At 39.7% G+C, this 27,669-nt stretch overlaps 1 protein-coding gene across 4 annotated transcripts; it reads left to right on the top strand.

Moving 5' to 3' along the window:
* Window positions 1-1,506: 1,506 nt before the first annotated feature.
* On the top strand, window positions 1,507-27,669 carry slc1a2b (solute carrier family 1 member 2b). 4 transcript variants are annotated; one of them, XM_080304863.1, is made up of 11 exons: window positions 1,507-1,710; window positions 16,909-17,048; window positions 18,805-18,957; window positions 19,208-19,458; window positions 21,079-21,226; window positions 21,838-21,964; window positions 22,194-22,427; window positions 22,521-22,715; window positions 23,438-23,572; window positions 23,709-23,897; window positions 26,435-27,669. In XM_080304863.1, the coding sequence occupies exons 2-11, from the start codon at window positions 16,919-16,921 to the stop codon at window positions 26,436-26,438; spliced, it is 1,566 nt and encodes a 521-aa protein (XP_080160989.1). In that variant the 5' UTR covers window positions 1,507-1,710; window positions 16,909-16,918; the 3' UTR covers window positions 26,439-27,669. The 4 variants fall into 4 exon arrangements, with proteins under 4 accessions (XP_080160989.1, XP_026032194.1, XP_080160988.1 ...); XM_026176409.2 differs by having other exon boundaries at window positions 23,709-23,973; window positions 26,435-26,675; XM_080304862.1 differs by lacking the exon at window positions 1,507-1,710 and adding an exon at window positions 14,239-14,546 and having other exon boundaries at window positions 26,435-26,675.

The raw sequence follows: 27,669 nt of genomic DNA, 5'->3' as shown, positions 1-27,669 counted from the left end.
GACATCACATTTTGGGTTATTTACACCAAAATACTAAATTTTGCTCTACAAGGACCTGATATCCACTTACGAGGACATTATACTGCTACTGTTCTATCAAAATTTTAAACGAATATCTTCATATGTGGCTCTCATTTTTCTTAGAAACAAAAATTAGGTAAAAAAAAAATCTGGTAATTCTTTGTTTTTACATTCATCAGGTCCCAATCAGCCCAAATATCAAAGATAAATTAAAAATGCATGTCGTGAAAGAGTTCGGGTCTTAGGAGGTTAAAGCAGTTCAATCAGGTCATCTCAGTATAGAAACAATGTTAGTGAAGGTCACAAATGATATTCGTATGGCCTCTTATCTTTGTGTTTGTCCTGCTAGACCTCAGCACAGCATTCAATACTGTTGATCTTGATTTTTTTCTTACAACCATTAGAGCATACCATAGATATTAAAGCTATTACATTGCAGTTGTTTGAATTATATCTGAGACTCAAATTTGTTCATGCAAATGGTGAGTCTTTCTCATATGCTAAGGTTCATTATGGAGTTCCACAGGGTTCCGTGCTAGAACCAGTTCTATTTACATTATACAGGCAGTATGAAGGCGAAATATACATCTTCACTTCTATGCAGATGATACCCAGATTTCATCCATGAAGCCAGATGACACACACTACTTTATATCCATCACCAGAATGAAGGCAGTATTTTTGATTTGGACTTCAGGGTAATCTTAAATGTATTATCCCACTCAGAATTAATGGACTACTTCTTTGCCAACAATTGATCATTGCAGTCATTTTCAAGAGAAAGAAAATGAGAGTTCATCGTGTACTCCATTGTAAAGATTGTATACTTTTTTTTCTCATACTACTACCTTATTAAATTTAATTTTAGCTTTGGGTTGAAGATTCTCTGCGTCATTCTTTGAATCTTACATGAAGCTAAATACTAACTAATAACACCTTCTTCTTACTTTAGACTTAGACTGGATATATATTTCACTTTTCTTTCATTTATCTAATAAATATGCTGCAAGTTAGACCGACAACATATAAAATGTAGTGCAGGTCTAATATAACCTCGAGCCTGTGTAAAAATAGGTAATAAAACCTCACATCACCAATAATGCCATTGGTGTAGATCAGAAAAATCCGCAGATCACCTCATGGCTATCAAAGAATGACTTAATTAGGACACTTTTTGAGGTTAGGTTGGTATTAGTGGGCTTCACTTTAAGGAAATCTAGCTCACTTAACCAATGTCCTTATGAGGAAGGTTTTGCGTGTCCTTGCCGGTAAATCGCGCGCGTGCTCCTATGCATACGTGTGAAAGAAAACTAGAGACTGAGTGGGGTAGAGAGGGTCACAGGGAGACACGGAGAGAAAAAGGGGTACGGTACAGGCTGCATCTTCAGCCAACGAGAGTTGGCATTCCCATGCAGAAGGAACAAAGAGGGGGGAAACGGGTGGAGGTGGGTGGGGGAGTAAAGCGCCGAAGAGTGAGGTGAGGCAGAGCTCATTCAGTGGGATCGTTGAGCTGCGGAGCTCCTCGGATTTTACTAACAGAAAATCCCTGTTTGGTCTGTGAAGCGCTCCTGTCTTGGAACGCGGTGCGCTCTGAATCTCGCGGTGGCAGCCCCTCTCTGAAGCTGATGAAATAAGGTCCTGTACGGGGACAGCACCAAAAACTTTTTTTCGCCGCGATTTGCTGCAAAGGTAAGACAATGATTGGCATTTATTTTAAACATGCAAATAGCATACGTAAACACAAACAGGTTGATTATTAACGAGTGAGTGGCTTTTCTTTGGCGTCACATCCAGTTGGTTGTTCATCACCACAACTTACAGGTAAACATAAGTAATTGCTTTGGCTAGTAGGTAAACCATTTCAAAAAGCTAATTGGTTGACAGATTTCCATCTCTCCCCCTTTTCATTAACATTTTTGTTTGTTTGTTTGTTTGTTTTTACATTCATATCGCAGCTACTCCAAAGGTAAACTGACAACCTGCAGTGAAAAGTCCCACAAGGCCGACCGTCAACAATAAGCTTGAGCTGCAGATTAAATTGCAGCAGTGAAAAGGGCTAAATATGCTCATATTTCTCTTCGGATCGCGAAAATGCCAAATGTTAAATGAAAGTCGGTTGGACGAGATGTAGATAAACGATGTAAAGAAACATTACAGTGGACGGTTAAAAATAAACCCGGCTTTGCGATGGTCAACACTTTGATACCTAACATTTCTGGACACAATTCTGAGGATGGCCCGTGATTATTCTAATAATAATTATTCTAATTAACTGGCAGCTGAGCCAAAAACAGCACTCTGTGAAGGTGGCTGCCCTTGTTTTCCTTCATCCAAACGCAAAACGATTCCCATTTTATTATTGTTTAGAGAAATTCAGATGGGTTAAGCGCAAATCACATAGAAAAAGTAGATTTTATTAGGTGCTGTGACATATTTTTTACAGTTCCATTATAAATTTTGGTTTGACACCAGGTGTAACTGCGTACTAATGAACAAACCGTGTTTTTCTTGTGTGGCCTGTGTAGTGATTCTGAAGATAAAGCCAACAAGTTGTAGCCTGTGTTGCAGCTTCTTATAAAGTATTTTATTGTGGAAAATCTATTCGTAGCCTCGTAGAGGTGTCATGTGTCGGCAGCCTCTTGCATTTACAAGACGACCATGCATTTGAGTAATATATGAACTCCTCCCTTAAAAAAAAACAAAAAACAAAAAACCCGAAAATATCTTATAGCGAGCTGTCGCCTCCCACCCCTTTCCCCCCTTCTTACCTTTGGATACAAACGCCACCCCATCTGAAACCAATCCTTGCAGCACTCTTCCTTATGATATTAAAAGGAATGCACATGGGCGTTGGGGTGTGAGCACACACAAACACACAGTTTTCCAATCGCACCATCAATGTCACCATGGAAACCAATTCTCTTGGCACTCTCAGTTGATCGCCTTCTGCATTAATCTTGGATGGTCTTGAAAACGGTTACAGGGTTGTTTATGGATGCTTCTGTCAAAAGCATGTTGATCAAACCTAGACAGGGTTTGGCGCTTCGCCTGAGTGCAGATAAGTCTATATGTTTGGGTTTAATGGGCATGTTTTCTTCCATCGGTGGGCCTTGTGAGAGGAACTGGCTGTACCATGAGGAGACATGATCGCTGAGGTCTTGACCTTCATTGTAATTGCTACGAGAATCTGTAAAGCAACTGTTCATGCAGCTGATCCATATTGGCAAACTATTGCACTGTGGCATTTTTCTGCCTTACATGACTGAACCTGACACACATTCAAGGCAAACCCACACATGCAGCTGGGGGAGGGAGGGGGGATCATTTATATTTGCAAGCATATGTCTTTATCATGTCATGCAGTTTCACACTGTGAAGTGCAGCCATAGCATTTCACATAAATGAAAATTTGCATCCACATCAATGTTTGTATGATGCATATATTTAGCATCCACTCATACAGAAGAAATTAATTACACGTTTTGTAGGCACTGTATCTGTCAGTTCAATTTTGAATCTTCCTTTCCTGCATTTGTTAGGAATTAATTAGGATCAAAAACTAATTATTTCTAGGGTGTTTATGATTTTTTGTTACAAGACAGGAAAAGGAATTTTCTCTCTTTCTGTGCTTTTCAGCTTATAGAAATGGTCAAAGTAACACTGTTGAAAAGACAAATATTGCAACTTTAAAGACAATTTTGCAATGACTATCAAAAATGTAAAATTTTAATAAATATGTTTAAAATATGTTTTAACTCTCGGAAGTTTGGAAGCTCAAAACATGTAACAAAGGAGTTGCCAGTTGTCATGCATGTGCACGCACACACAAAAAACACGCAGTACAGACACACACATGCACATCAAAGTTCCTGCAGCATGGCCAATCTTGCTCTAGAAGTGAAACAAGTCAAAAGTATATTTTGCCAAAGCTGTTATCCTTAACATCTGTCAAGTGCTACTTTAATTAGTGAAGACAACATTCGTTGCCCTCAGGGCAGGACAGATGTTTAGGTTAACACTCACATACACATACACGCTCACTTTGTTGTGGAGAAACCGGCTGAAGGCAAATCATGGCGCCTTGTCAAAAAATCCATGCGTCGATTGACTGATATCTTCTTCAGGGACTATCCTCTTTAGTGCAAATTAAATTCCACCAATCAATCTCAATAGTTTTGAAACTTGATAAAGATCTGTTGTGCTTCAGAATTATTAGAGAAGGAATCCAGTAGATAGATTTTTTTAATGTACTCAGTTGACTGGGAACAGTGGACCAACTAAGCAGTCAGCAGTATTTAGACATGAACTGATTCAAAGAAAATTCAAGCTATGTGGTGGAATAAATAAAAACAAACAAAAACAAACAAACAAACAGGTGAAAAATCACCCACTGAAATCCAAAGCACTTTAGTTTTTGCCAGACAAACTGAGGTTTTACACTGTGAGAAGTGTGAGGTAGAGTGCGAGAGAGTTAACATGTGGGAGTAATAGGAAGATAAAATGCTGGGGAGGACAGAGAGTAATACATAGAAGTCTTTGTTTTTAAATTGATAAATGATGGAGTGGGTGAGCAAGGGAGAAGGTGGGGTTGTTTCCCCTCCTTGAGACCGAGATACATTTTAAAATGTATCTCGAAGCACTTGTTACCTGTCTGGGGCTGGGCAAGTCAGACCTGTTCTCTTATCTGTTTGGAAAGGCTTGATTGAAGACACTGAGAACAAGTGTGATTTAGAATGGGATGAAAAAGGAGGTGGAGAACGTGATGAGAAATGTGGAAGAATGAAGGAAAACTGATGGTAGATGAAGAAAAAAGAAAGAGAGGAAACAGGTGAACTAGAGACCAGTCCACAGCAGGAGGACATCCACAGAGATGTGTACCTGTGTCCATGTGTGGTTGTGTGTCTCCATTCACCCAGCTTCTCTGTGGTCTCGCTGGCAGTCTGTGGCATCTAGTGCTTGAGTAATCCTCCTGGGAACATTCAAAAGCTGCCAAAGTGCCATCCAGCTCCTCTTTTCACTCTTTACCACCCGTGCTTGTCTATCTCTATCTCTCTATCTCTCTTTTTACACTCATTCAGCACTCCCCCTTTTCTTTCTCTAGCTGTTGCTTTTATTCCAGTCCTTCCAAATTACAGTAATATCACCCAATTTCATTTTTTTACTCAATTTTACTGTATTTGTTTGCCAACTTTTCTCTCGGGGCTTTGAATCGTGATTTGTCTTTTTCTTGTAACTCTATCACAGCTGTGAGTCTTCCCAATATGGGGAAGAAGGTGATTCATCATCTGTTTTTTTTCCTTTCCCTCTTGTAGTTCTGCCTATAGAACCAATGTTTTGGTTCTCAGAGAGCTGGACAGTTAAGCCTTTCCCATGGGATGACCAAACAAAGAGCCCAGCTCCCTTCACTTCTGTATGACTGCACAGGAACACAATCATAGGCATTCACTAGCGGGACTGCTGCTGGGCAGCAAAATGATAGATCTCTGCTGGCCACGAATGAGGCACTTCTTCATTTTTGCAATAAGACACCAATATAAACTGCCCAATTAATCTCTGATGATGTGCAGGAGAAGAAGCAAAACCACCCACGTGGTGCCATTTAAGTTTACAGTTTATCTCATGTAATGTAAATTTTGTCTCAGAATAATATTTTGTACTGCTGGACTAGAATTCTCCTTAATGAGGGTTCTGACAGCAGAGGTAAAGAAAGACACCTTAACTCCATCATACAAAAACAATACAGTGAAAAAAGTTTACATTTATTTAAATATAGTAAAATTAATTGTACAGTATTATTAGAATTTCTGCCATCACAGCGTAAGGCCTCTGTATATGTGCTGGAAAGGTGCTCTATAGGCTACTCATAAACAGCAACAAAGTAAAATGGTGCTACTTTATGTACTTTTTTGTGCTTTGCAGGCTGGTACATTGCCTCATTGCTACACTATTGTGAAATAAAAAAATTGTAATAGTGGCTTATTAAAATTCATATCATGTAATTAGATGTCATTTTAGCCTTCTAGTGTAATTTAGTGCTTGCAATGTTCTTGGCCCTGTGGCCCATTACTAAACTATCTGAATTTTGGGTTTGGTCCCATCTGGTAGACATGGGTCAGAAGTTATTGTTAGATTATCAAGGATGCGTACTGAAAGTCTGCCAGTGCCATCACATTCTGAAAGTTACATAAATACAGATAAGTTTCCTCACATACTGACTTGATCTGCTCTGCCTATTATATGCAAATCTGCAGTTTTCGATTCCTGTTTTGACCTATATTCTGCATCATATTAGATAACTGCTCATAATTAATATTGGAGGTCACCACACTAGCTGGGGGGGGGGGGGGGGGGGGGGCCGCACATGAGGTTTGAGTCAGCATTTACTGGTACAGCAAAGGCCTCATCCCTCCCACTCGCTTCATCACTGCCACTGTCCTCCTCCTTGCAAAAACTTCAAACCACCCACATCCCATTGGCACCTGCTACACTGCAATTCAGGTCAGCAGGGGGAGTCACAAAATTACTCCAATAGTGATTGGTAAAGGGAAGAAGAGGCAGGATAGATGGGGTCTCATTTTCTTTCTTTTTTTTTTCCTTCCTGGCACCAAAGACCATGCCACTATGAACAATCATCCCATTGTGTGGCGACAAAAGAAACATAATTGAAGCAGATTTAGAGCTCAAAACAAATAAAAGACTTCATCTGAACAGTGATTTATCGTGACAGATTCACACTGATTATCAGATGGAGCTCCTTTTGGTTTATACAACAGCTTTGTTAACTTGATGTCAGATGCCTTTGCATTTTGCAGAAAGTAGCATCCAATCACAAAAATGCTCTACTTTCAATAACAATAATAGAGCTATTCCATTAATCTGTAGATTGAGACTTTCAAAAACAGTTATGTGTAACTGAAAATATGCCAAAGGGCCTTCTAACTGTTAAAATACATTAATAACAAACATTTTTGTTTAACCTGTCTTTAGGTTTAGGAAAAGTCTCTCGTATCCCACTGGATGCTCCTTTTGCTGTTTACATTTGTCTACCTATCATTTCTATGTTTGATACTTGAAATCCATGTTTTGGAAATCAAATCTTACTGAAACTCAAAGGGGGAAAAACATAAAAATAACACAAAAACAACAAAGAAATTGTTTAATTGCCCATTTCACCCACTACCCCTCCCAGTCTCACCCACCTTCCTCTTCCTTTGCCCCTTTTTACTATTCCACAAATCCTCAATTAAGTGCGTAATGGGCCTCAGAGGCAGGTTTGTGTGCTTCTTTGTTCAGCCTTGGGGGATCGACTGGCATTAATGTTCCTCTTGAGTATGTAAATAGCCTGAGCTGTGGGAGCGCAAAGCAGAGCTGCTACTTGTCTACTTAATCGCAGCGAGCTCCATCACTTTCGGACATTTTAGGGAGCTGAAGCAAGACATGCATGAGAACTTCAGCACTAAATACAATACCCACACTTAGAAGAGTAACCTCAGCACCCATGTCCACCCCCCAATTCTTCCGGAACCCCCCCTTCTTTTTTTTGCTCTCTCTCTCCTGATTCCCTCAGGACCCTTTACTCTCACCCTTTCTACCTAACTCCCCCCCAGACCTGGCAGTGGCCCTCACCCCTCCTACTTACACAACTCCCTGACCAATCCTTCCTCTGCATGTGTGCTGCTCCCCACTGCTCAGCCTATCCCATCTTGACAAGCTCCAGTCGATAGACCCTACAGTCTAGTTTTGTTTACTTCACCCACTTGTCCAGCGGAACACACAACAATTGTGTCCATTGCCTGTTTGTCAGCCCCCTTTTCAGAACTAAGAGAGGAGAAAGAGAGGGTGGGGGGGGGATGAAAAACAAAAATGGAGGCAACAATTAAGTTTTCCCTCCTCCCCATGAACCCTGTGCGAGCGGTTTCCCAGCTCTATATTCTGTGAACTAACTTGGAGGCCTGTAAAGTGGCCCATTATTCTAGTAGGGTTGGCGTGTTCCAAGAGCGGATTGCCTCAATGGCCGATGAGCACAGAGAGGGTTTTGTTAGCAGCGTTTGGCTCACCACATTATGCACTGGTTAATTAGGAGCTCTATCTATCTATCTATCTATCTATCTATCTATCTATCTATCTATCTATCTATCTATCTATCTATCTATCTATCTATCTATCTATCTATCTATCTATCTATCTATCTATCTATCTATCTATCTATCTATCTATCTATCTATCTATCTATCTATCTATCTATCTATCTATCTATCTATCTATCTATCTATCTATCTATCTATCTATCTATCTAGTCTTCTAGATATATAGACATATAACCTGAAATCAACGTCTACCATGTAACATTTATGGATTACACAGACCTGTTGGTACATTCCCACTGACATCTTTGGGAATCCTTGTTTCCTCGTCCTGAAATCCAAAGCAAGTTTACGATCTTCTCGCAGGCTACGATTTTTATGCATGTGGGATTTATGACAGTGGAAAATTGCTGAAAATTATTTTGCCCAGAGCCTATGATAATGATTGACTGCCACTATATGCTGGCTTCAATAATTAGGTTGTGGAAAAAGTCTATGAGAGAGTGCTCACCCTCTACGGCATTCCTTTGCTGCCTGTGACTGAATACATATTTACATAAGTTTGACAAAGTGTGCATGACTTTAAAGGAAAAAAGATGAACCAAAGAGTAGCAGGAGACTCCATGTGGCTTCACGTGTAAAAAGTGTAGTAAGCAACAGCTAGCTCCTGCTTTTCAGATTCAAAGACATGGCTCTGAAAGAAGAGCGATAGTAAAGTGCTTCTTTATCTTTACTAATTGTAAATTTGTAAAATTCTGTTTATTTCAAAAAATACCTAAAATACTCCAGTTCATGGAACCAGGACCAAAAAAAGCTCAAGATAATCTGCCTTGGCTGAAAATATCCCGTACTGTATCAGTATCTTGTATGTGTGTGAGGAAGAAAAGAAGAGAGAAACTTAGGTAGAGACAGAGGCCGATGACAGGAAAACAGATATATGCTGAGACACTGAAAGTGAGCAGCTGACAGCTCGGTCACACTTCCCTGCTCTCCTGATACGCTTCCATATTGCGTCCCTGATGATGTGCATTTTCCTCTGGACACACACAAACATAGAATGTTCTTAGTAGATTATTACATTTTCAACTAATGAGCACATCTTACCGAAATGTGATTTTGCTAAGAACACTGTAACGGCCATGTGTACATACATCTATTTCAAGTTTTATATGCAGATAACATATGGCACATATCCAAGAAGTACAAGCATTTCATTTGGTTGCACAGATACTAGGCACTGGTTTCATTGTTGAAGACAGTTATACCTGCGGTATTATTATCTTACTGTTAGAGGTTAAAATGATTTCCATGCTGTTTTTAAGCAAAATTTAATATAGACTTCTAAAATTTTAACCAGACTTTTCTTGTTATTTAAATGATCCAATTCATATAACATATAAAAATCTACACAAAATATTTGTCTTTAGGACTGAGTCATATGCTAGCGTAGGTACAAAATGTGCACGTGGTATCTTGGCTGAGCTGGATGATGTAATGAGCTGTATGTGTGCAGGCATGCCCTTTCAGGCAACGCTGCAGGGTGGTGTGGGGAAATCAGGGTAATGGCTACTGTTTCAGGCTATGCTCAGTCCCTATAGGCTGCACTGTTTAATTAGAGAGAGAACATCCATCCTCCTTTGTCCTCTTATTGGCAAATCCAGACCCGGACTTTAACCCCCCTCACCCAGCCTTTGATTCATGGAACATGACCAGCAGACGTTTTCATTGTTGACAATGGCATTCCATATTCAAAAACAATTTTACGTGCATCCTGTCATTTTAATTCATTTCAATTTTAGAGTGTGTCAGGTGAGTCTAGTGATGTATGAAACATGATTTGCGCAGTAATCCAATTTCACAGGGCCAGCTGCCTAACACAGATGTCAGCTCGTCATGTGTCCACAGATAACGTGCTAACAAAAAAGCCCCTTGCCTACAGTAAATGTGGAGACATGCTGCTCTTCAAGTGATTACTCTCCCCTTCACCTTTGCTGTTTTCTTATTCGCTTGCCATTCCTTTCCTTTGTCTCCATCCTTACCTCCATCAGTGACGCCCCCCGTTCCCTCGCCCTTCCCCCACTGCATTGTTATGGATCCATCTCGATGTGGCATTCTTGCCATTTAACCCCTCCCCTCTTCCCTGTCATCTGCCTCTCAGCCATGTAGCGGGTACATTATAGCTGTTTGTAGTAGGGGGTGGGGTTGTCCTGCCTTACTGGCTCATTTAATGAGCTCCGGTGGGGATCGGACCAACGGCATGAAAAGCTGTGTGTTGAAAAATGGGATGTTCTGTTAAACAGATGCGCCTCTGCTAATGATAGTGCTGTAGCCTCACTTCATATACAGCATGAACACAGAAACACTCTTAGGAGGCGGGAAATGTGTGTAACCCATCATCTGGGAGGTTTGGAGCGGTAGAGTGAGAGCATCTCAGGTGACTCTTCTTTTTTTGTGAACTTAGAAAAGAGTTGGAGAGTTGGATAGCTTGTAATGAAGGAGCGGTCACTACATAGCTGAAATTTTCACAGTTAAGAGTCTAAGAAGAATGTGAGTCATAAAAACTGAGACTTGGGTTATGAATGTGAGAGGTTTGAGAATAGCTGTTTGATGTTCGGCCTTTTTAAATAATAAAAATCATCCAACATACTCTGGGGTGTCACTACGTGTCCTGTAGCTCCAGCAGTAAAGAGGTTGGGTGAAATAGATACCATCAGACTAAATTCCCTGTCAGATATTATCCAGATGAATTGAAGTCACCTCATTCATTCCTGTGACAACCATGATTCTGCATAATGGGCCGTTAGGACTTAATTACAGTGGGACTTTTTCGCATGTGCGATCTATAGAGACTCCAACACAAGCTTCGGGATTCTCAGAGACTCTCTAATGACTGCCTCATTATGGACACAGAGTTGTGCTAAACAAAAGGAAACCTTAGGGAATGCTCCTTTATGCACTGCCAAGATGGCGATACACTGTGATTTTAAAATATAATGAGAAAAATGGGAAATTTGAAAAGAGAAAATCTGTCTTACAGCTACTGAATACAAGAAATTGAGAATTGTATCTCTCAGGAAGGACATTAATTGAAGAGGAGAGTCATCACTGTATTTGTTGGAAGCACTGAAAGACAAAAGCTCCAGTCTGTGAATTCACGTAAAAATATTGGTACAATTATGACAAGTATGACTTTTTTGAGCTCCTTATAGTTTCAGTATGGGCAGTAACACCATGTGACAATCTCAGGGTCAGCTGTGGTAAGTACTTGGTAGTCTGTCAGTATTTGGGAGATCTGTGCTAAGACCGGAGGCTGGGTCACTGACCGTGGTACTGAATACCAGTGCTTAGGCCTACAAAGGCAGGATGCCCATATGTTTTTAAGGATACCCCTGTTATTGTCACCAGATCTGCAGCACTATATTGATAACAACACGCTTTACATTTCTGTTGCTTTTCTCTTATTTGACTGTGAGTAAAACTTCACAATTGCAGAAAAGTTTCCTCAGAATTTCCTTTAGAACACGTCACCTGCTTTCCAGTTAGTGATTAGTGACTTTGATGAATTTCAGCATAAATATATTTTATTCATGTTCACATACATTTACCTTTGTGTCTTTCTTGTGACTATAAGCTCACTGCAGGGTTAAATTTGAATAGGCCTAACACAACTTTTTAAGTGTCCCACTGAGTGACTGTACACCTACTCTCTTAAATTAACAGAATTGAGAAAATTTAGGATCACCAACACTAAAATGGGAATGTCAGAGGTGTAGCATGCTTTGGAAAACAACATTCAGAAACAGCTGAGACACACAAATATGTAAAAAGACGATGTATAAAGATATTATGCAGAAAATACATAATCTTTAAAAATGTTTATTTGTTGGAGAATAGCATACTGACTGTGGAAGGAAAGCACAGTGTCAGTTGTGATTTGGGATTTGATATTTAACACATGCAGTTTTGCATCAGTATTGTTTTATTGGAACTTCCACTGATTACTTTTCCCTCTGTGGACATCTCTATCGATACCTGTCCCTGAACATATTAATCCCAACCATGTAGGGATGCATAATCTAGAGGTGCAGTGTGATAAAGCCTCTCTTTCTTTAGAGTCCTGGAAATTATCTCCCTCTTCTTATGCACAGCACAACCTGGAGTGTTTGCTGAGAGCTTCCTTTTGAGGGGCTGGTGGTGGTCACAGCTCCTAGGCAGCCAGTATGTGTGAGCTCATTTCTTCCCACTGTAATGCAAGTGACTGTGAGGCCCAAAGGGGGCAGATATATCCGGAGCCTGGCCCTGCTCTAGTTGCCTTTATATCACAACATATTGTGATGCACCAATCAAGAGAATGGGGATCGGGCTCCTCGAGAAACCAGTGGGAAACGTGTATAATGGGCCGTCTGTGCTATCACATGGATGATAACAGCCTGAATTTGACCAGTAATCACACAACCAGCCTCTAATGCAAACTTCTTTAGTTATTAGGTAGACATATTTTATGACTGGCACCATATGTCCACACTTACCGCAGTAGCTCAAAAATTATGAAGCAGCACAAAACACCTCATGAAGTTTGTTTAAATTTTTTTTGAATGCATGAATTTGTATTTTCTTTTAGGAGATAAAGATAAAACTTAAATCTTTTGAGCCATACATTCTCTTTATAGGGTGTTTGTGCAGGCAGTGTGTTTGTATGCTATGTATGTGTGTGGCTGTGAGCTTCCTCCTTCCCCTTCATCCTCTTCTCTAAACCACAGAGTGTTGCCAGGACAACCCCTCGTGGTCCTTGCTGCATCGCAGCAGCCCTCAATGCCAGCGCTCAGGGAACCTCCTTGCACTGGGAAGGCTGCATAAAATTGGGATAATCGCCGTCGATTATGGGACACAATGAGCTGCTGCTTCTGAAAGATTCATTCATCCTGGAAAAAGAGACTGTGGAGGGGGGCAAGAGAAAGGGGCGCCTTGGTCCCTCCGCTGCTCTCCCACGGTGGGCACAGGCATGACATCAGTGGCCTGAAAGAACTGGCATTCTGGACATGCCCACTGCACTCCCCTCTTGCTATACCCTTGCACCCCCTCTCATCTGAACCCCCCCCCCTCCTTTTCTTGCTCCTGCCAGTTTGGATGCAGCGCTTGGCCGGACGAGTTGGGGCCACTGCCACTGTTTGCGTGTGAAACAAAGCCCCTCAGAAGGAAGAGAGAGGAAGCAGAGAGCTTCACATGGTACCAGCCAAAAGCGGGGATGGCTGCCTCGGCCTTCCCCTCACAGGCCCCTCTTTTGGCTGAGAAGTGATGGTGCGACCCCAGTACCCCCTTCTCCCCTAGTGTCCCTCTTACTCCCCCTTGTAACCCCTTCTTCTCTGTCCTAGCCCCTTGCTCTCACCCCGAAACTGCACTCTTTTCGCGGGAGAGCCCTTTGAATGAGGATGACATGTTAAGGGATTTAGGATGAGTGATTTCTCATGACACAACCTTTACAGACAGAGATGGCATTCCTCTCGCTTTTGTTGTGTAGCTGGTCATTTGTTTGAAGAGGAAATAGCTTTCCAACACATTTCCCTAATTAGAATAATGTGATACTGCTCAATGCCATGTGAAGTCTCATGCTGCTGGGAGACTAGAGGGAAATCAGCGTGACAGCATCCTCACATGAATCACATAGGTCAATTGTGCTTTGGAGTTCAGTTTGGAGTTTTATTGACTATAGTCAATTAGATAGATAGATAGATAGATAGATAGATAGATAGATAGATAGATAGATAGATAGATAGATAGATAGATAGATAGATAGATAGATAGATAGATAGATTGATTGATTAACCAGTGTATAATGTGGTGAACCACATATCCATCTGGTACTTGGATGTGTCTAGAAGCATGCTCTCTGTGGGGATTACAGTGTTTAGGGGATTTGAAACATAGGCTCTGATACTAGCTCCTCCTTCCATTTCTTCTTCTTAGTTATTTATTTACTTTTAGGTTTGTTGGCTGTGCGTCTGTGTATGATATGTGTGCACGTGTGAGATTCGTGAGTAGCTGGCCGTGGGTGTTGGTGGCAGTGGAGTCAAGGGGTAGGAGGTGGTGGTGGTGGAGGGGGGGTGGGCGGTGGGGGATGTAGCAGACATCAGGATGGGGCCATTCAGGTTGCTGTGTCTGTGACTAAGTCTGTCGTCTGGACTGTGTTGACTCGCTCCTCTCTGGATGCTGCGGAGGAGTTTGTGGACAGCTGAAAGCAGGTTGCCGTCAGCAGAGCAGAGGTGTTTTTAGCCACCGGCTGTACCTGGGATCTTATCTGCTGACATCAGGCAACATATTTGGATGGAGCACTTGCACGCCTGCTAACACTTTCTTGTGCCGACTCCCTCTTAAATACCAAAGACTGAAGATTTGATCCTGGTCAATGTATATAGCACTTACCTCAACTCCCCCAGAAATGAAGTAAGTACTATGTATTTCCATTCATATCATAAATATTTACTCCTTTTACTTTTTTTCTCTTTTTTTACTCCAGCCACTTATTGATTTTTAAGTTTTGTTTTTATATATAATGAAAAAAATATAGTTTTATAGTTTTCATTTTATTCACAACTCCAGTAACTCTTCATGGCTTTACAGTCCTGTAATGCAATTAATCTGACTAAGCTCTCAGCCAAGATTAACCGGTTTACAACATGATCCCATTAGTGACTGAGAGGAAGAAGCTGTTTGTGGGTGTGTGGGCTTGTACAGGTCTGAAGGTCTGAAATATGGTTTTGTACTGAACATTTAGTAAAATCTGATTATACTGAAACAAAAGTAACTTTTTAACATTTACACTTCCTGAAACAAGATGCCCAGTCCCATCTGATTGTGGACTTAAGTGTGAAGCTTCTCAGAATTATTTGTTAGGGCACAGTAATTAATTCGAAGCTCATGAAATGTTAATAACAAGAAGGATGTTCCATCCAACAAAATGACTCTATAACACAAAAACACCTTGCTATTTCCTCCTGGTGCAAATTGATAATAAATAATGCAGCTGCTGCAGTGGCTGTAACTCTTAGCTATATTTTTTCACATTCATCCATCACTGGGTCACACAAACCTGCTCTCTCATTTGTCTCTGACTTGGTGAGAGAAGTGTTAATGAGAGGATTATGGCAGAGTATCGCCTGCTTCCTCTCATAGTGCTAAAAATAATGACAGGGAGAGAAAAAGGGGGACATTCAATTAGCAGCACTCATCTCTCCCGTGGAATAGGATTTTTATATAATGGTAATTTTTTAATTTCTGGGGTTTTATGAATTCCTCGAGTTTTTATCTAAAGTATGCAATCACGCCACAATAGAGTGCAATGTGGCTGCTACTTGCCTGCTGTTTGCGTGTATTTTCTGTATTTCACACGTAGAAATTAATAAGAGGAGCTAGGAATCATCCATCTGTGTGCCTGGAAGGTGACCAGGTGGTCTTGTTATAGTCTTTCAACATCACAATGCACACACAATGGGGGAGGTGCGTGTAACTTAGAAAGTGTGTGTTTTATGTGGAATTGTATGCATACACAAAAAACTAAAACCTAAAAAATCATAATAATAACAAGGCTGGCTGTGAGGTTCCTCTCCCAAAACAACCTCTTGATTCAAGCTCTCTGTTGCATTTGGTAAAAGCTTTAGCTTTGACAAAGAAAGAAAAAAAATACTTGACATCATCATTAATATCTCCAAATAACATAATCTTCACCACTGAAGCTTCCATTTGTGTTTTTTAGACTGTGAACCCCACGGCAAGGGGGAAGGTGAGGGTCACTTTATTTCATTTTTTCTGTTCTTGGTTGTCCATCACACCAGAATTTGTAATGGGCTCATTGAATAGCAACAAAGTCCATAAGCAGACAAAAGATATATCAAGCCAAGCTAGTTAATTGTGTATATTTTTTCTTTAACTTGATGCTGAGGGATTAGCATAAAGCTATAGTGCCTGTTATTTTCTCTTTTCTTACACATACCTAACTGTCACATAACAGACACAGCTGGCTCCCTTCTCATTAAACAAATGCATTAACACCTCAGTGGGACTACAGAAAGCTACTCAGGGCTGCTCATTATGGAAAATTGTGTTTTATTCAACACAAAGCTGCTCTCAAAGCATTACCTGTGAATGTGAAAACTGAAATGATAACTGAGAGATAGAAAGATCAAGTCTAAACAGATATATTATTTGATAGTTAGGCATTTTTTGTCTCGTACTCTTTTTTTTTTTCAGTGCAACAACATTGTAAAATTAAGGCTCTGTTTAATCTGTGCATTGTAACAATTCCTGAAAAGTCTACCAACATTTTCCACAATTAATTTTATTTTATCAGAAAAAAGGTTTCATAGTTTCTGCAAAAATCTAACAAAAGTCTGCTCTGAGAAAATTGGGGCTACACAATCACCCTTCAGTAAACTGAGATGAGATACCCCAAAGGACTGTGATTTCAGAAGCAGCAGCTTGTAGTCAGCTTGCTTCTTTTGGAATGCTCTCTTAACCATGAACAAACAGTGTTCGAGTGACAGCTTGGCAACGCTTGAATGCTAAACATTTTTCATCACACAGTGTTTTGATTTGAGCTATAAACAGTTTTCAAAGGCTCCTGTATGTTGTTGTGGAATCAACAGTCTTCTTTCTCACAGTGACTGTCACATGACAGAATATGACCACAGCATGATCACCACAGCATGGTCATCAAAAATGTTCTGTGGTCAAGTGTGTACTTTTCACATTGTCTGACTTGATGGCTTTGATTTTAACAAAAATCACTTGTTCTTTCTTCATATCACAGTGCCAACAGTATGCCTAAACAAGTGGAGGTGAGGATGCACGAGAGTCACCTGGAGCCCATTGAGGCCAGGCCCCAGTCGAAATGTGCCCTAATCTGCTCCAAAATGTTCAAGAACCTTCTTCTCACTCTCACTGTCCTTGGTAAGCCCCCTCACGCTGTTTTTTCTTTCTTTCAATTACTTATTATTATTATTATTATGTTTTGGTTTTGGGTTTTTTTATCTCGAGAGCCTAATAAAAAGTAAGGAGGGCTAAACACAGATACTAACTACCACTGAGTTCAGTCTTATGCTAGCTCAATTATATGTGCGGAGGAGATGCCATCTGTGCTCAGACAGAAAGATGACTGAGTGTTCTGAACTTTCCCAATTCTGTGCCACCTGTTGCTATCAAAAGCTGTGCTGTACTGGACATAAAAACAGCCTCTGGTGATGCATGAAAAGTGCTGTCATCTTACCACATGCTGATTAGGGTCCAAAGAAAAAAAGTTTTTAATAAAGGAAGAGATGTAAGGTCTTAAATTAGATTTGTTTAAACTGTAGTTCTTTCTGATGGTTTGTTTTTATGTCGGCTCTCCCAGTCATACAGTCTATAATTACAGGACTCTTTAAACTGTAAATTAAAAAATATGTGTACATTTGACTTATTCAGTTACTGCATTGCACTTGTATGGATGTGGGCTTGTGTGAGCATGCGTACTGTGTACTTCCAATGGCACCCGGCTGGACGCTCACAAAGCAAGTGAGCCAGCATGATCATTGATCATCTGTCACTTGGCAGATGAAACCTTGAAAGGGAACTTGCAATTGCTCCAAAGGGAAAGCACAGGAAATCAAGTGCCATCCAAAACCATCGGGTGTGCAGAATCCACTGGATGCTGTTAGACTGGGGGATAGATTAAAGCGCTGAAGACAACTTAGGTTTAAAAAAAAAACAAACAAAAAAAAAACGCTGGAGGCCTTGTGATCAGTTTGTGTTATGAAACAATATATTGGGCTGTGTTATCTTTGGCAGCGGAAGTGCAGCCCCAGGAGGATGTTGGAGTTTTGTCTTGCCTAAGACAGACAGACACAGAGGCCAACCACCAGGCCTGGTAGGCAGGGGAGTGGGGGGTGGGAGCATACAGAGGTCAGCTTTACTTAATGGCAGGAACAGTGTGTGGCAGGAAAAGAGCTGTTGGTTAGAAGAGACATTGTGGCTTTAAGGGTCAACAACGATTTTGTTTGAGAATAGAGGATCTTTCAAATGTCACAATATTCAGGCTATTAAAGAATGGAGATCAGAGGAAAGGTAAGGTTGCACACGCAAAAAAGATAATGTGAAAATAATCCAAGTATCTCAGTGAGACAAAATTTGTGCCTGAGATTAGAGTGAAACATATCTTTTTATCCATCATTTATTGAAGCTTTTGAAAAAATAAAAATTTTAAAAGAGTTTGCTGAGATGACAGATGCTTCACCAGTGAGTCGGACATGCTGCTCCTCCTCTCTGCTTCAAAGGAATCTGATTTTAATCCTCCACGAGCTTTGCTCACTGTCAGCAGGTTTGCATTTTATCTTCACAACCCATTGCCCTCCCTAAGTGTCCAGCAGATCCCTTCTCACCAAACAACTGAAATTATAAGGCTGGAAGCTAAGATGTTACTAAGATGTTAATACGATGTCTTTGACAACAAATCATTTGAGAATTATTTATTTCATAGTTTGAATTGATACTATTTTCAAGTAGCAAATGATTAAAATCATAGCATTTTGTTATAGTTTATTTGCATGTAATATCTGACTTACTTAAAGTTGGCTTGGCTTGGCCACTTTGTTTCTGTATTTCACGTTGTTTCTCTCACACAATTTCATATTTTGGGATTTTACACCTTTTTATTTTTCTTGTTGCACTTCAGGTGTGATCTTGGGGGCTGTATCAGGGATGCTGCTTCGTGTTGCTTCCCCAATCCACCCAGACATTGTCATGGTGATTGCTTTTCCTGGAGACATCCTAATGAGGATGCTGAAGATGTTGATCCTGCCACTCATTATCTCCAGTTTAATCACAGGTGCAGTGTAATTTATCACACTCAAATATATTAGGAATTTTAAGTTCTTGATTTACACCTTTTGCTGCTCTAATACACTAAAATAGACTTGGTGAAAAAGTCATAATGCAATAAGAAAATACCCTTATATAATCTACTAATTGTCTTTGCATAGCACAGCCTTCATGTCTTGCAGCATTGAGTCAACATTTCCATTGGATACGTCCTAGCAATTAACAGGCAAACATGATCTTGCTTGCTTTGGGTGCAGGTCTAGCCGGTCTTGATGCCAAATCTAGCGGTCGCCTGGGCACCAGAGCTATGGTCTACTACATGACAACCACAATTATTGCTGCTATCCTGGGAGTTATCCTGGTGTTAGTCATCCACCCTGGCAACCCCAAACTGAAGGAGAATCTTGGCGAGGGCGAGAAAAATGATGATGTGTCTAGTCTGGATGCCTTCTTTGATCTGATCAGGAACCTTTTCCCAGAGAATCTTGTGCAGGCTTGTTTCCAACAGGTAACAGATTAAAAGGATTTATTCACAGTTTGAAAATCTTTGTGAGATATCTGAACACATGAATGCCATCCCATCACTTGTTAGGGAATATTACATAAAGTCATAGAAAATAAACTTGTGTATTGGGACATGTGTAGGCTTACATTCATAAAGTGTTCGGAAGAGGCTACCAACAGAGAACTACAGGGGTTGATGCCTGATAAACCAAAACAATTGCACACACAATACAAACTTTATTTATATAATGCCAAATCAAAACAACAGTTGCCCCAATGCTATTATATTGTAAAGTAAATAGCTTTCAATAATAGAAAGGAAACATAGAAAATTCAAGCAACCCCTCCTCGAGCAAGTGCTTTGGGGACAGTGGGAAGAAAAAACTACCCTTTAACAGGAAGAAGCAGAATCAGGCTCAGGGAGAGGCAGCCATCTGTTGGAAGAGAGCCAGAGATTAATAACTAATTAATTACTAATGGTTAAATGCAGAGTGGTGTATAAACATATAATGAGTGAAAAAGGTTATTGAAGAAGAAACACATCATGGGAATCCCCCAGCAGCCTAGAGCTAGAGGATTCAGGGTCTCCTGATCCAGCCCTAAAAATATACTTTATCAAAATGAGAAGTTTTAAGCCTTATCTTAAAAGAAGAAAAGTGTCTATCTGCTAAATCCAAATTTAGAGCTGATTCCACAGAAGAGGGGCCTGAAAGGTGAAGACTATAACTCTCATTCTACTTTCAAATACTAAAGGAACAACTAGTAGGCTCGCGGTCTAGAGCAAAGTGCTCTAATGTGATGTTATTGTACTATAAGGTCATTAAGATAAGATTATCCAAGACCTTGTACATTATAAGAAAGATATTAAATCTGATTCTAGATTTAACAGAGAGCCAATGAAGAGAAGTCAGTGTAGAAGATATATCTTGCTATATATATATATGTTGCTATATATCTTCCTAGTCCCTGTCAATACTCTTGTTGCAGCATTTTGAATCAACTAAAGGCTTTTTTAGGACATTCGAATAATAATGAACAAATCCAGCCTAGAAGTAATAAATGAATGAACAGTTTTTCAACATCACTTTGAGACATGTTTCTAATTTTAGAGATATGCTTCAAGTGGGAAAAAAAAGTCCTACATAATTGTTTAATATATGCATTGAATATCCTGGTAAAAAACAATTCCAAGAATTGGTGGTAAAGGTAATGCTATCCAGAGTGAGAATTTGCTTACTCTGGATAGCACTATGTCTTTAAGACATACCTGCAGTTTAACTAACTGGTGTGTGTTATGGTGTATGTTCATGGACAGATAAAGTTTAGTATCATCTGTATAGTAGTGAAAATGTTTGCCAATGCCTTCTGATGATACTGCCTAAGGGAAGCATGTATAATGTTAACAGAATTGGTCCTAGCATGGAACCCTGTGGAACTCCATAGTTAACCTTAGTGTGTGAAGAGGACTCTCCATTTACACGAGCAAACTGGAGTCTTTTAGAGAGATCTGATTCAGAACCACTGCAGTGCATTACCTTTAATACCACAAAAGAATTCTTAAAGAAAAATATTTTAAATGTCATTAGCTCATTAATATTTATGCTTAATGCTTAATTTCTTTCAGATTCAGACAGTCACAAAGAAGGTGGAGGTGGTTATTGAGGAGGATGTCAATGCCACCACTATGGAGGGCCTAGTGGCTAACATTACAAAGGAGCCTCAGTACATCATCAAAAAGTCACTGCAGTTCAAAAGTGGCATGAATGTTTTGGGTATGTAAAACTCACTGCAACTGAAAACACAGTAATATAGCTGCAGTATGTGGCCTAGTAACATTAAGCAATATTACGAATGGTGCTAAGCGCTAACATCAGCATGCTAAAATGAAGACAATGATGAAGCTAAGATGCAAATGCTAAGCTGGTAGCAGGTAACAGAACATGTATACATGTTGAGAACATTCATCATCTTAGCCAGCTTAGCCATCACCATCACAGCATTTGCTAACTAGCGCAATACACAGAAATACAGATCGCTGCCTGATGGAAATGTTCTGAATGTTTTGCAGTTGAGACATTTCCATCGAAACCACAATGCAAAGAGAACAAGTCGGGGAATAATCAAAGTCATTTAGATTAATTCCCTCGGCCCCATATTGATTTAATATCATGGAAAATAGATGTTCAGGTATTTCAGATATTCCAGTCATACTCTAGAGTCATGCCTGGGAATCGGTTTTGAATGTTGCAAATATCTGGACAGGCCTATTGGTTTTTAAATGGAAACCCTATCATCTTATAAGAATTCCCTGATGCTGGACACATCTCACCCTTCAGCACTGGTGGCATTCAAAATGTGACACATTTATGATTTTTTGTCACAGGTCTGATTGGTTTCTTTATTGCATTTGGCATCTGCATGGGCAAGATGGGAGAGAAGGCCAGGCTCATGATTGAATTCTTCAATATCCTCAATGAGATTGTGATGAAACTTGTCATCATGATCATGTGGTTAGTGTCACTCAAGATTCCCATTGACTCATTTTAAAACTCATTTAAGTCATTTGAATCAGAAATGGCTTAATTTAATGTGTTTGTTGTTCATTCCAAGTTATTTGTCAAGTAACTGTAATGCTTTAAAAGATAAAGGCTTGCTTGTACGTAATAGGAAGATTTTATGAGGGTTAACTAATTTAATATGTTGCTAAATGATTAAACATATACTTTTTCTTCTCATCAGGTACTCTCCTTTTGGTATTGCCTGTTTGATTTGTGGCAAGATCATTTCCATTAAGGATCTGGAGGTCGTGGCTAGGCAGCTGGGCATGTACATGGTGACAGTGATCATTGGCCTCATTATCCACGGAGCAATTTTCCTCCCCAGCATTTACTTCGTTATCACCAGGAAAAACCCCTTCACCTTCTTCCTGGGCATCTTCCAGGCCTGGATTACTGCTCTGGGGACAGCCTCCAGGTTAGCATCAGAATGGAAAAGGAATTGCTGTCTTAATATTTGTGCAAATTATTATACATTTATAATCCAACTTGTTTTGCTTTTCCCTTCCAGTGCTGGTACACTACCTGTCACCTTCCGTTGTCTGGAAGAGAATTTGGGTATTGACAAAAGAGTCACTCGTTTTGTGCTCCCAGTCGGTGCCACCATCAACATGGATGGAACTGCTCTGTATGAGGCTGTGGCTGCCATTTTCATTGCCCAGATGAACGGTGTCAACCTTGACCCTGGTCAAATTATCACTGTCAGGTCAGAAAAAACATGGCTTTGCACTTAATATTTAACATCCCATCCTAGCTTACATATATATAAGAATGGGTTTTAGAAATGGAGTCCTACAGAATGGCTGCATATGTGTGCAGTTCTTCCATTGAAGCTATTCTTAGTCACCAAAGTAAGACTTGCAGTTCCCACTGTTTAAATTGTTTAAACTGAGATAAATGCAGCTCCCACAGTTAGATCATTACAATAAAGACAAACTCAGCAGAAGTGTTGTGGCATTTAGTGGTGAGCTGAAAAGAAATTTAGAGTACAGCAAATTAAGCACCCAGAGGAAGCAGCCATATGCCCCAGTCCCTTGTCTCATGCTAAGGAGGAAGCTAAGCAAGAATTACCAGTCACTCGCTGTTTTCATCGCAACAATCTTTCCAAAATACTCTTATAATCCAGTGATCTGCACATAGATGACATTGACTCTGACATTTTTATTGGATATAAATCCATGGACCTTCAAATTAAATATCCAATCTCTCTTTCATCTCTGTGAGCCTCTGTTCATAAAGATGAAGAACCTACTCGGGTGCGCCTCAGCCTAAGCACAGCAGAAACTGAGTGCCTCCTTTTAACTGTGAGATGCAGAGGATGTAATGTTCATTGGTGTTTGGGGAAGTGCATCAGGGTGTGAAGAATGAGGTTAGGCAAGTGGTTTTGGAGAATGTTATTGAGTGCCGCTTTCCCATATCTTCACCCAGTCTGACAGCCACCTTGGCCAGTGTCGGGGCCGCCAGTATTCCCAGTGCTGGCCTGGTGACTATGTTGCTGATCCTAACTGCTGTAGGCCTGCCAACCCAAGATATCAGTCTCCTGGTTGCTGTCGACTGGCTGCTGTGAGTTTGATAAAAGAAAAAATTATATTGTGGTTACACTGTACAAGGTAATTTTGCCTTTGCTTTTGTATTAGGGTTTTTCAAACCCTTTACTAGCATGCAAAGCCATCTTTCATGCTGATTTGTGTCTCATCAGTGATCGATTCAGGACCTCAGTGAACGTGGTGGGTGACTCCTACGGTGCAGGCATCGTGTACCACATGTCGAAGGCAGAGCTGGATGAGCTGGATGCACACACGGCAAAGTCGGACGACATTGAAATGATGACAAAGACCCAGTCTTATTACGATGACATGAAGAACCACCACGAAAATAATTCCAACCAGTGCGTCTTAACCGCTACCGATACCACAACTGCTAGCGCCACTGCTAACAATTCTGTTGTAGTAGATGAATGCAAGGTACATTTAATGCTTACAAACATAGAGACCTGTATATAACCCTCTCTCGTGTTGCATGCTCACCCTGCACCTTGCTTGAATCTGTTTGAGTTTTAAGCATTGCGTCTTTGTTTACATCATTGTAAATACACCCGCTGTTATTTTATTTCAGAAGTGAAGCAATGGAACAATAGTTGGATGTATGCATGTGTTCATTTCTCTGGAATAGCAGCTTTGCTGTTGAAAAACAACAACAAAAAATTATAGTTTATGTCAAAATATTATTCAGCATCGGTACATATGAATAAAGGATCAAATTTCTCTCCCTCAACAGCTAGCCTAATCTGATTACTGGAGCCAATTGGGGGTCGGCTCCAGTTCAAAAGGCAGAGCAGGATAATCCTCATTATGACACAGAGGAATTATTTACCAGCCACCTTTATCAAAACTTCAGAATACATGTATTAATAAACACTTTAAAGAAATGTCTTTTGACATAATTTTAAATATTGCTTATGTTCAAATTATTGTCCAGTATGGCGTGTTTTGCTTTTTCTTAGAATACAGCAGATTTTAACTGTTAAATGGGAACATTTCCAAAGGTTTCCCATTTTCTGTAGGATTTTAAGATACAGAAATGAAGTGCTAGAGCTAATTAGCAGTTCATATGTTCCCTACACACCAACTACGAAACTGTCAGTGAGTCATTCCCTACAAGGGTTTTTTTTTTTTTTTTTTTTTGCATTTTGACACCATCTATTTCTGTCCAGTGTGAGAAATATTCTGTGAAATCTAGAGGGGAGAAGGAGCTCCGGAAATGTAAAACATTTTAAATCCAATATCTGAATGTATTCCAGTCTTTTAGAATATTATATGTAAGTTCATAATGCTTGTTCTCTGACACACACAGACGGGCGGCAAAGGCCTACTGATGAGCCTATTCATTTATTAAAGGATGAAGGGCGTTACCTAGCAACGCTGGTAATCTGTCGCACAAGCAATCTGCCCATGGCAAAAAGTTATATCCTCCTTTCTCAGACTTGCTTTATTAATGGACACTTACATATGAATGTTAAACAAAACCTTGCTGCTTCCAGTACCTTCCACACCACTTTTCCCTGTTTTCTGTTCTGCTTTGCCTCACATACATTTCTAACCCATTTCAAGTCTAATGAAACGTCGTAGATGCTTGCAGAATAGCTAAAACGTAACTATGCATTCATTTGGTAGTGTTCTTTCCTTTTTTGTGTTATTTGTATATTCTGAATTTAAAATGTATTCATTTGTCTTTTTTTTACTGCCTCTTAAGTTGGTTTTCATCATAAATTTGTGGTCTATTCCCAGGTCATTAAAAGAAACTGTCTAACTCATGTTAGGACTACCACGAGCATGCATGGACATCAGTGGTTTTCCTGCAGTTCCAGTGTTCCTTATTGCAAAATAGCAATTCTGTCTTTGTAGGTTTCAAGTGCTAAAGAGGGCTGTAGTCAACCAAAGAAAATCTCCATTAACTGAAATTGGTTCTACCCTAAAACCTATTCATTGGTCTTGGGGAGAATAATCTTTCTAAATCAGCTCCACTGTACTGAGTGCATTTTGCCTTATTAGCCAAAATTATTTATAGATAAACAAAAATGTTATTAAACAAAACATTGTTTAAATTATTCCAAACTCTTCATTTTGTACTAAAATAAAAACAACAGATTTGCAGTCAACCAGCATATACCAGTGTGCATCCACACAAACCATATTAACTGGTGATCCCAGGACAAAAATGCAAACAAGCAACATGCTCTGACCAATAGGTTTGACACCTCTCCGATTGTAATATAATTCTACTGTATTGATGAAAGTGAAAGATTCATATTTGCTTTGGTCTTGGTGAATATGGTCTGGCTTTGTTGGTCTTACTGCAACTGGCAGATGTTGGTCCCAAACTTTTTGCTTTAATGCACATACCAGTTACAATTTCTAACATGCACATACTTATAGTCTCAAGCATTTAACATGAAAGATGTGTGAAAAATTTAGCCTTAATAAAAATGAATCCACACTGCCGACCTTTTTGACAGGTATTACAGAGCTAATGCTGAGCAAATGTTAAAAAGCTACTCTTTTCAAAGTCTCTATCCAAAGTGATCCTAACTGTAAGTTTTTGCTCCAACCATTAAAAATGAGGGAATAGTATTGGAACGACATTCTCCTTATGAAAGTAACATCAATTAGAAAACTAGTAATTATTTGGTCAGTTAACTAGTTGTTCTGGAGACTACAGCCCTACAAAGCGCTATAGCTAAAAGTAGTCAAATTTAAATAAGAATGTTGTATACAACATTTTAGTTTATAGACATCATATAACAATGCAGTAGTTGATCTGATGCATTATAAGCTTTAAGAATGTGGTGTTATTCTAAGGTCTTTTGACCAGAATTTTCTTTTTTTCTTGGATCCACTGTTTAGATCTTCTGCTAACTTCTTACAGGTAACCTCAGCCACTAATGGCTCTGCTGCGGAGTGCACGCTTGTTGAGGAGGAACCATGGAAACATGAATAATGGCAGCACAGAGATCCCCTGCTTCTGGGCTCCACAAGCTTTCCTGTCTGGTGATATACAAGAATGAATGAAAAATCACATGAACAGAACTACTAATTGTTCTTTTTTATGTAGCTTACATTTCTTTTCTTTTTAAAAAAAATTTAGTCCCTATAAAATTTTAACTGTCTATCTGACTGATATATATGATACTAATTCACTTAATTGTGAAATGATAACATAGGCATACCTCACATGTTAGAGCGCAGTTACGTCCTGTATAGCAGACACTTGCACAACATACTTCAAGACTTGGAGGGTGAAGGAAGGGAGGAAAACAATGGTTAGATAAGCTATTCTTAGCAATACATCCTGGTCCTTTATTTGTATGAGGAGCGAAGAAGCGGAGATGCACTGAGTGTCTTACAAGTTTCTTAAAGGTGACACGTTATTATAGTGTCAAAGACAAGTGGGAGTTGGAACATTATTCACGACAGCAATGCAATTTGTAATGAAATCCCCTTCTTTCCATCCCTGTCAGTACTATCACAATGTGTGCACACGGCCACTGCTTTTTGTTTTCATCCCAGCCTCTCATCTAAGAACAAAAGTGTCTCTAAAGTGCTTCTTACTGCAATTATAGTTACCCAATATTACTCAGTATCCCTGTGGACCAGAAAACTGATAAAGGGTTCAGTGAGAACAATAGTGAACAGGAAAAACATGCTGAGCCTCAAAGCACCCAATGGTTTTATTTTATTTTATTTTGTCTACTGTGTAGAAAGGGGATCTTTTTCTTTGTGTCACGCATTCAGTGATATTTAAAGCTAATTTGTGTGTGTGATAGAGAGAGAGAGTGCTAAGGTCAAAACATGACCAAGTCAATTAAAGGGACCAAACAGGCAGAAAATCAATCAGCTCACAGAGGCCTTTGAACTGTCACCATGACATCCATTTTCTTAAACTATCCATTTATAGCACAACAAGAGATAAAACCTCAAAATCTAAAGCGTTGCCCTAAAATTACAATGTATAGAGTATCGGTTTTCACCAAAAATAGTAATTCTTTAATACCAATGAAAAAGACATTTCAATAGTTTAAAACTAAATGTAAATCTAAATGGCATACCTACATAAAATATTGAATAAAATATATTGAAAAAATATATTTTTTAAAGCACAAA

The sequence above is a fragment of the Astatotilapia calliptera genome, chromosome 7 (assembly GCF_964374335.1).
Source record: "Astatotilapia calliptera chromosome 7, fAstCal68.1, whole genome shotgun sequence".
Classification (NCBI taxonomy): Eukaryota; Metazoa; Chordata; class Actinopteri; order Cichliformes; family Cichlidae; genus Astatotilapia; species Astatotilapia calliptera.
This window is presented reverse-complemented; position numbering and strand designations above follow the sequence as displayed.

Coding starts and splice junctions, on each gene's coding strand:
- slc1a2b (XM_026176408.2), top strand. CDS start 14,509: ATGTATATAGCACTTACCTCAACTCCCCCAGAAATGAA. Junction 21,227..21,837: donor AAGTGGCATGAATGTTTTGG/GTATGTAAAACT, acceptor TTTTTGTCACAG/GTCTGATTGGTTTCTTTATT. Junction 22,716..23,437: donor GGTCAAATTATCACTGTCAG/GTCAGAAAAAAC, acceptor ATCTTCACCCAG/TCTGACAGCCACCTTGGCCA.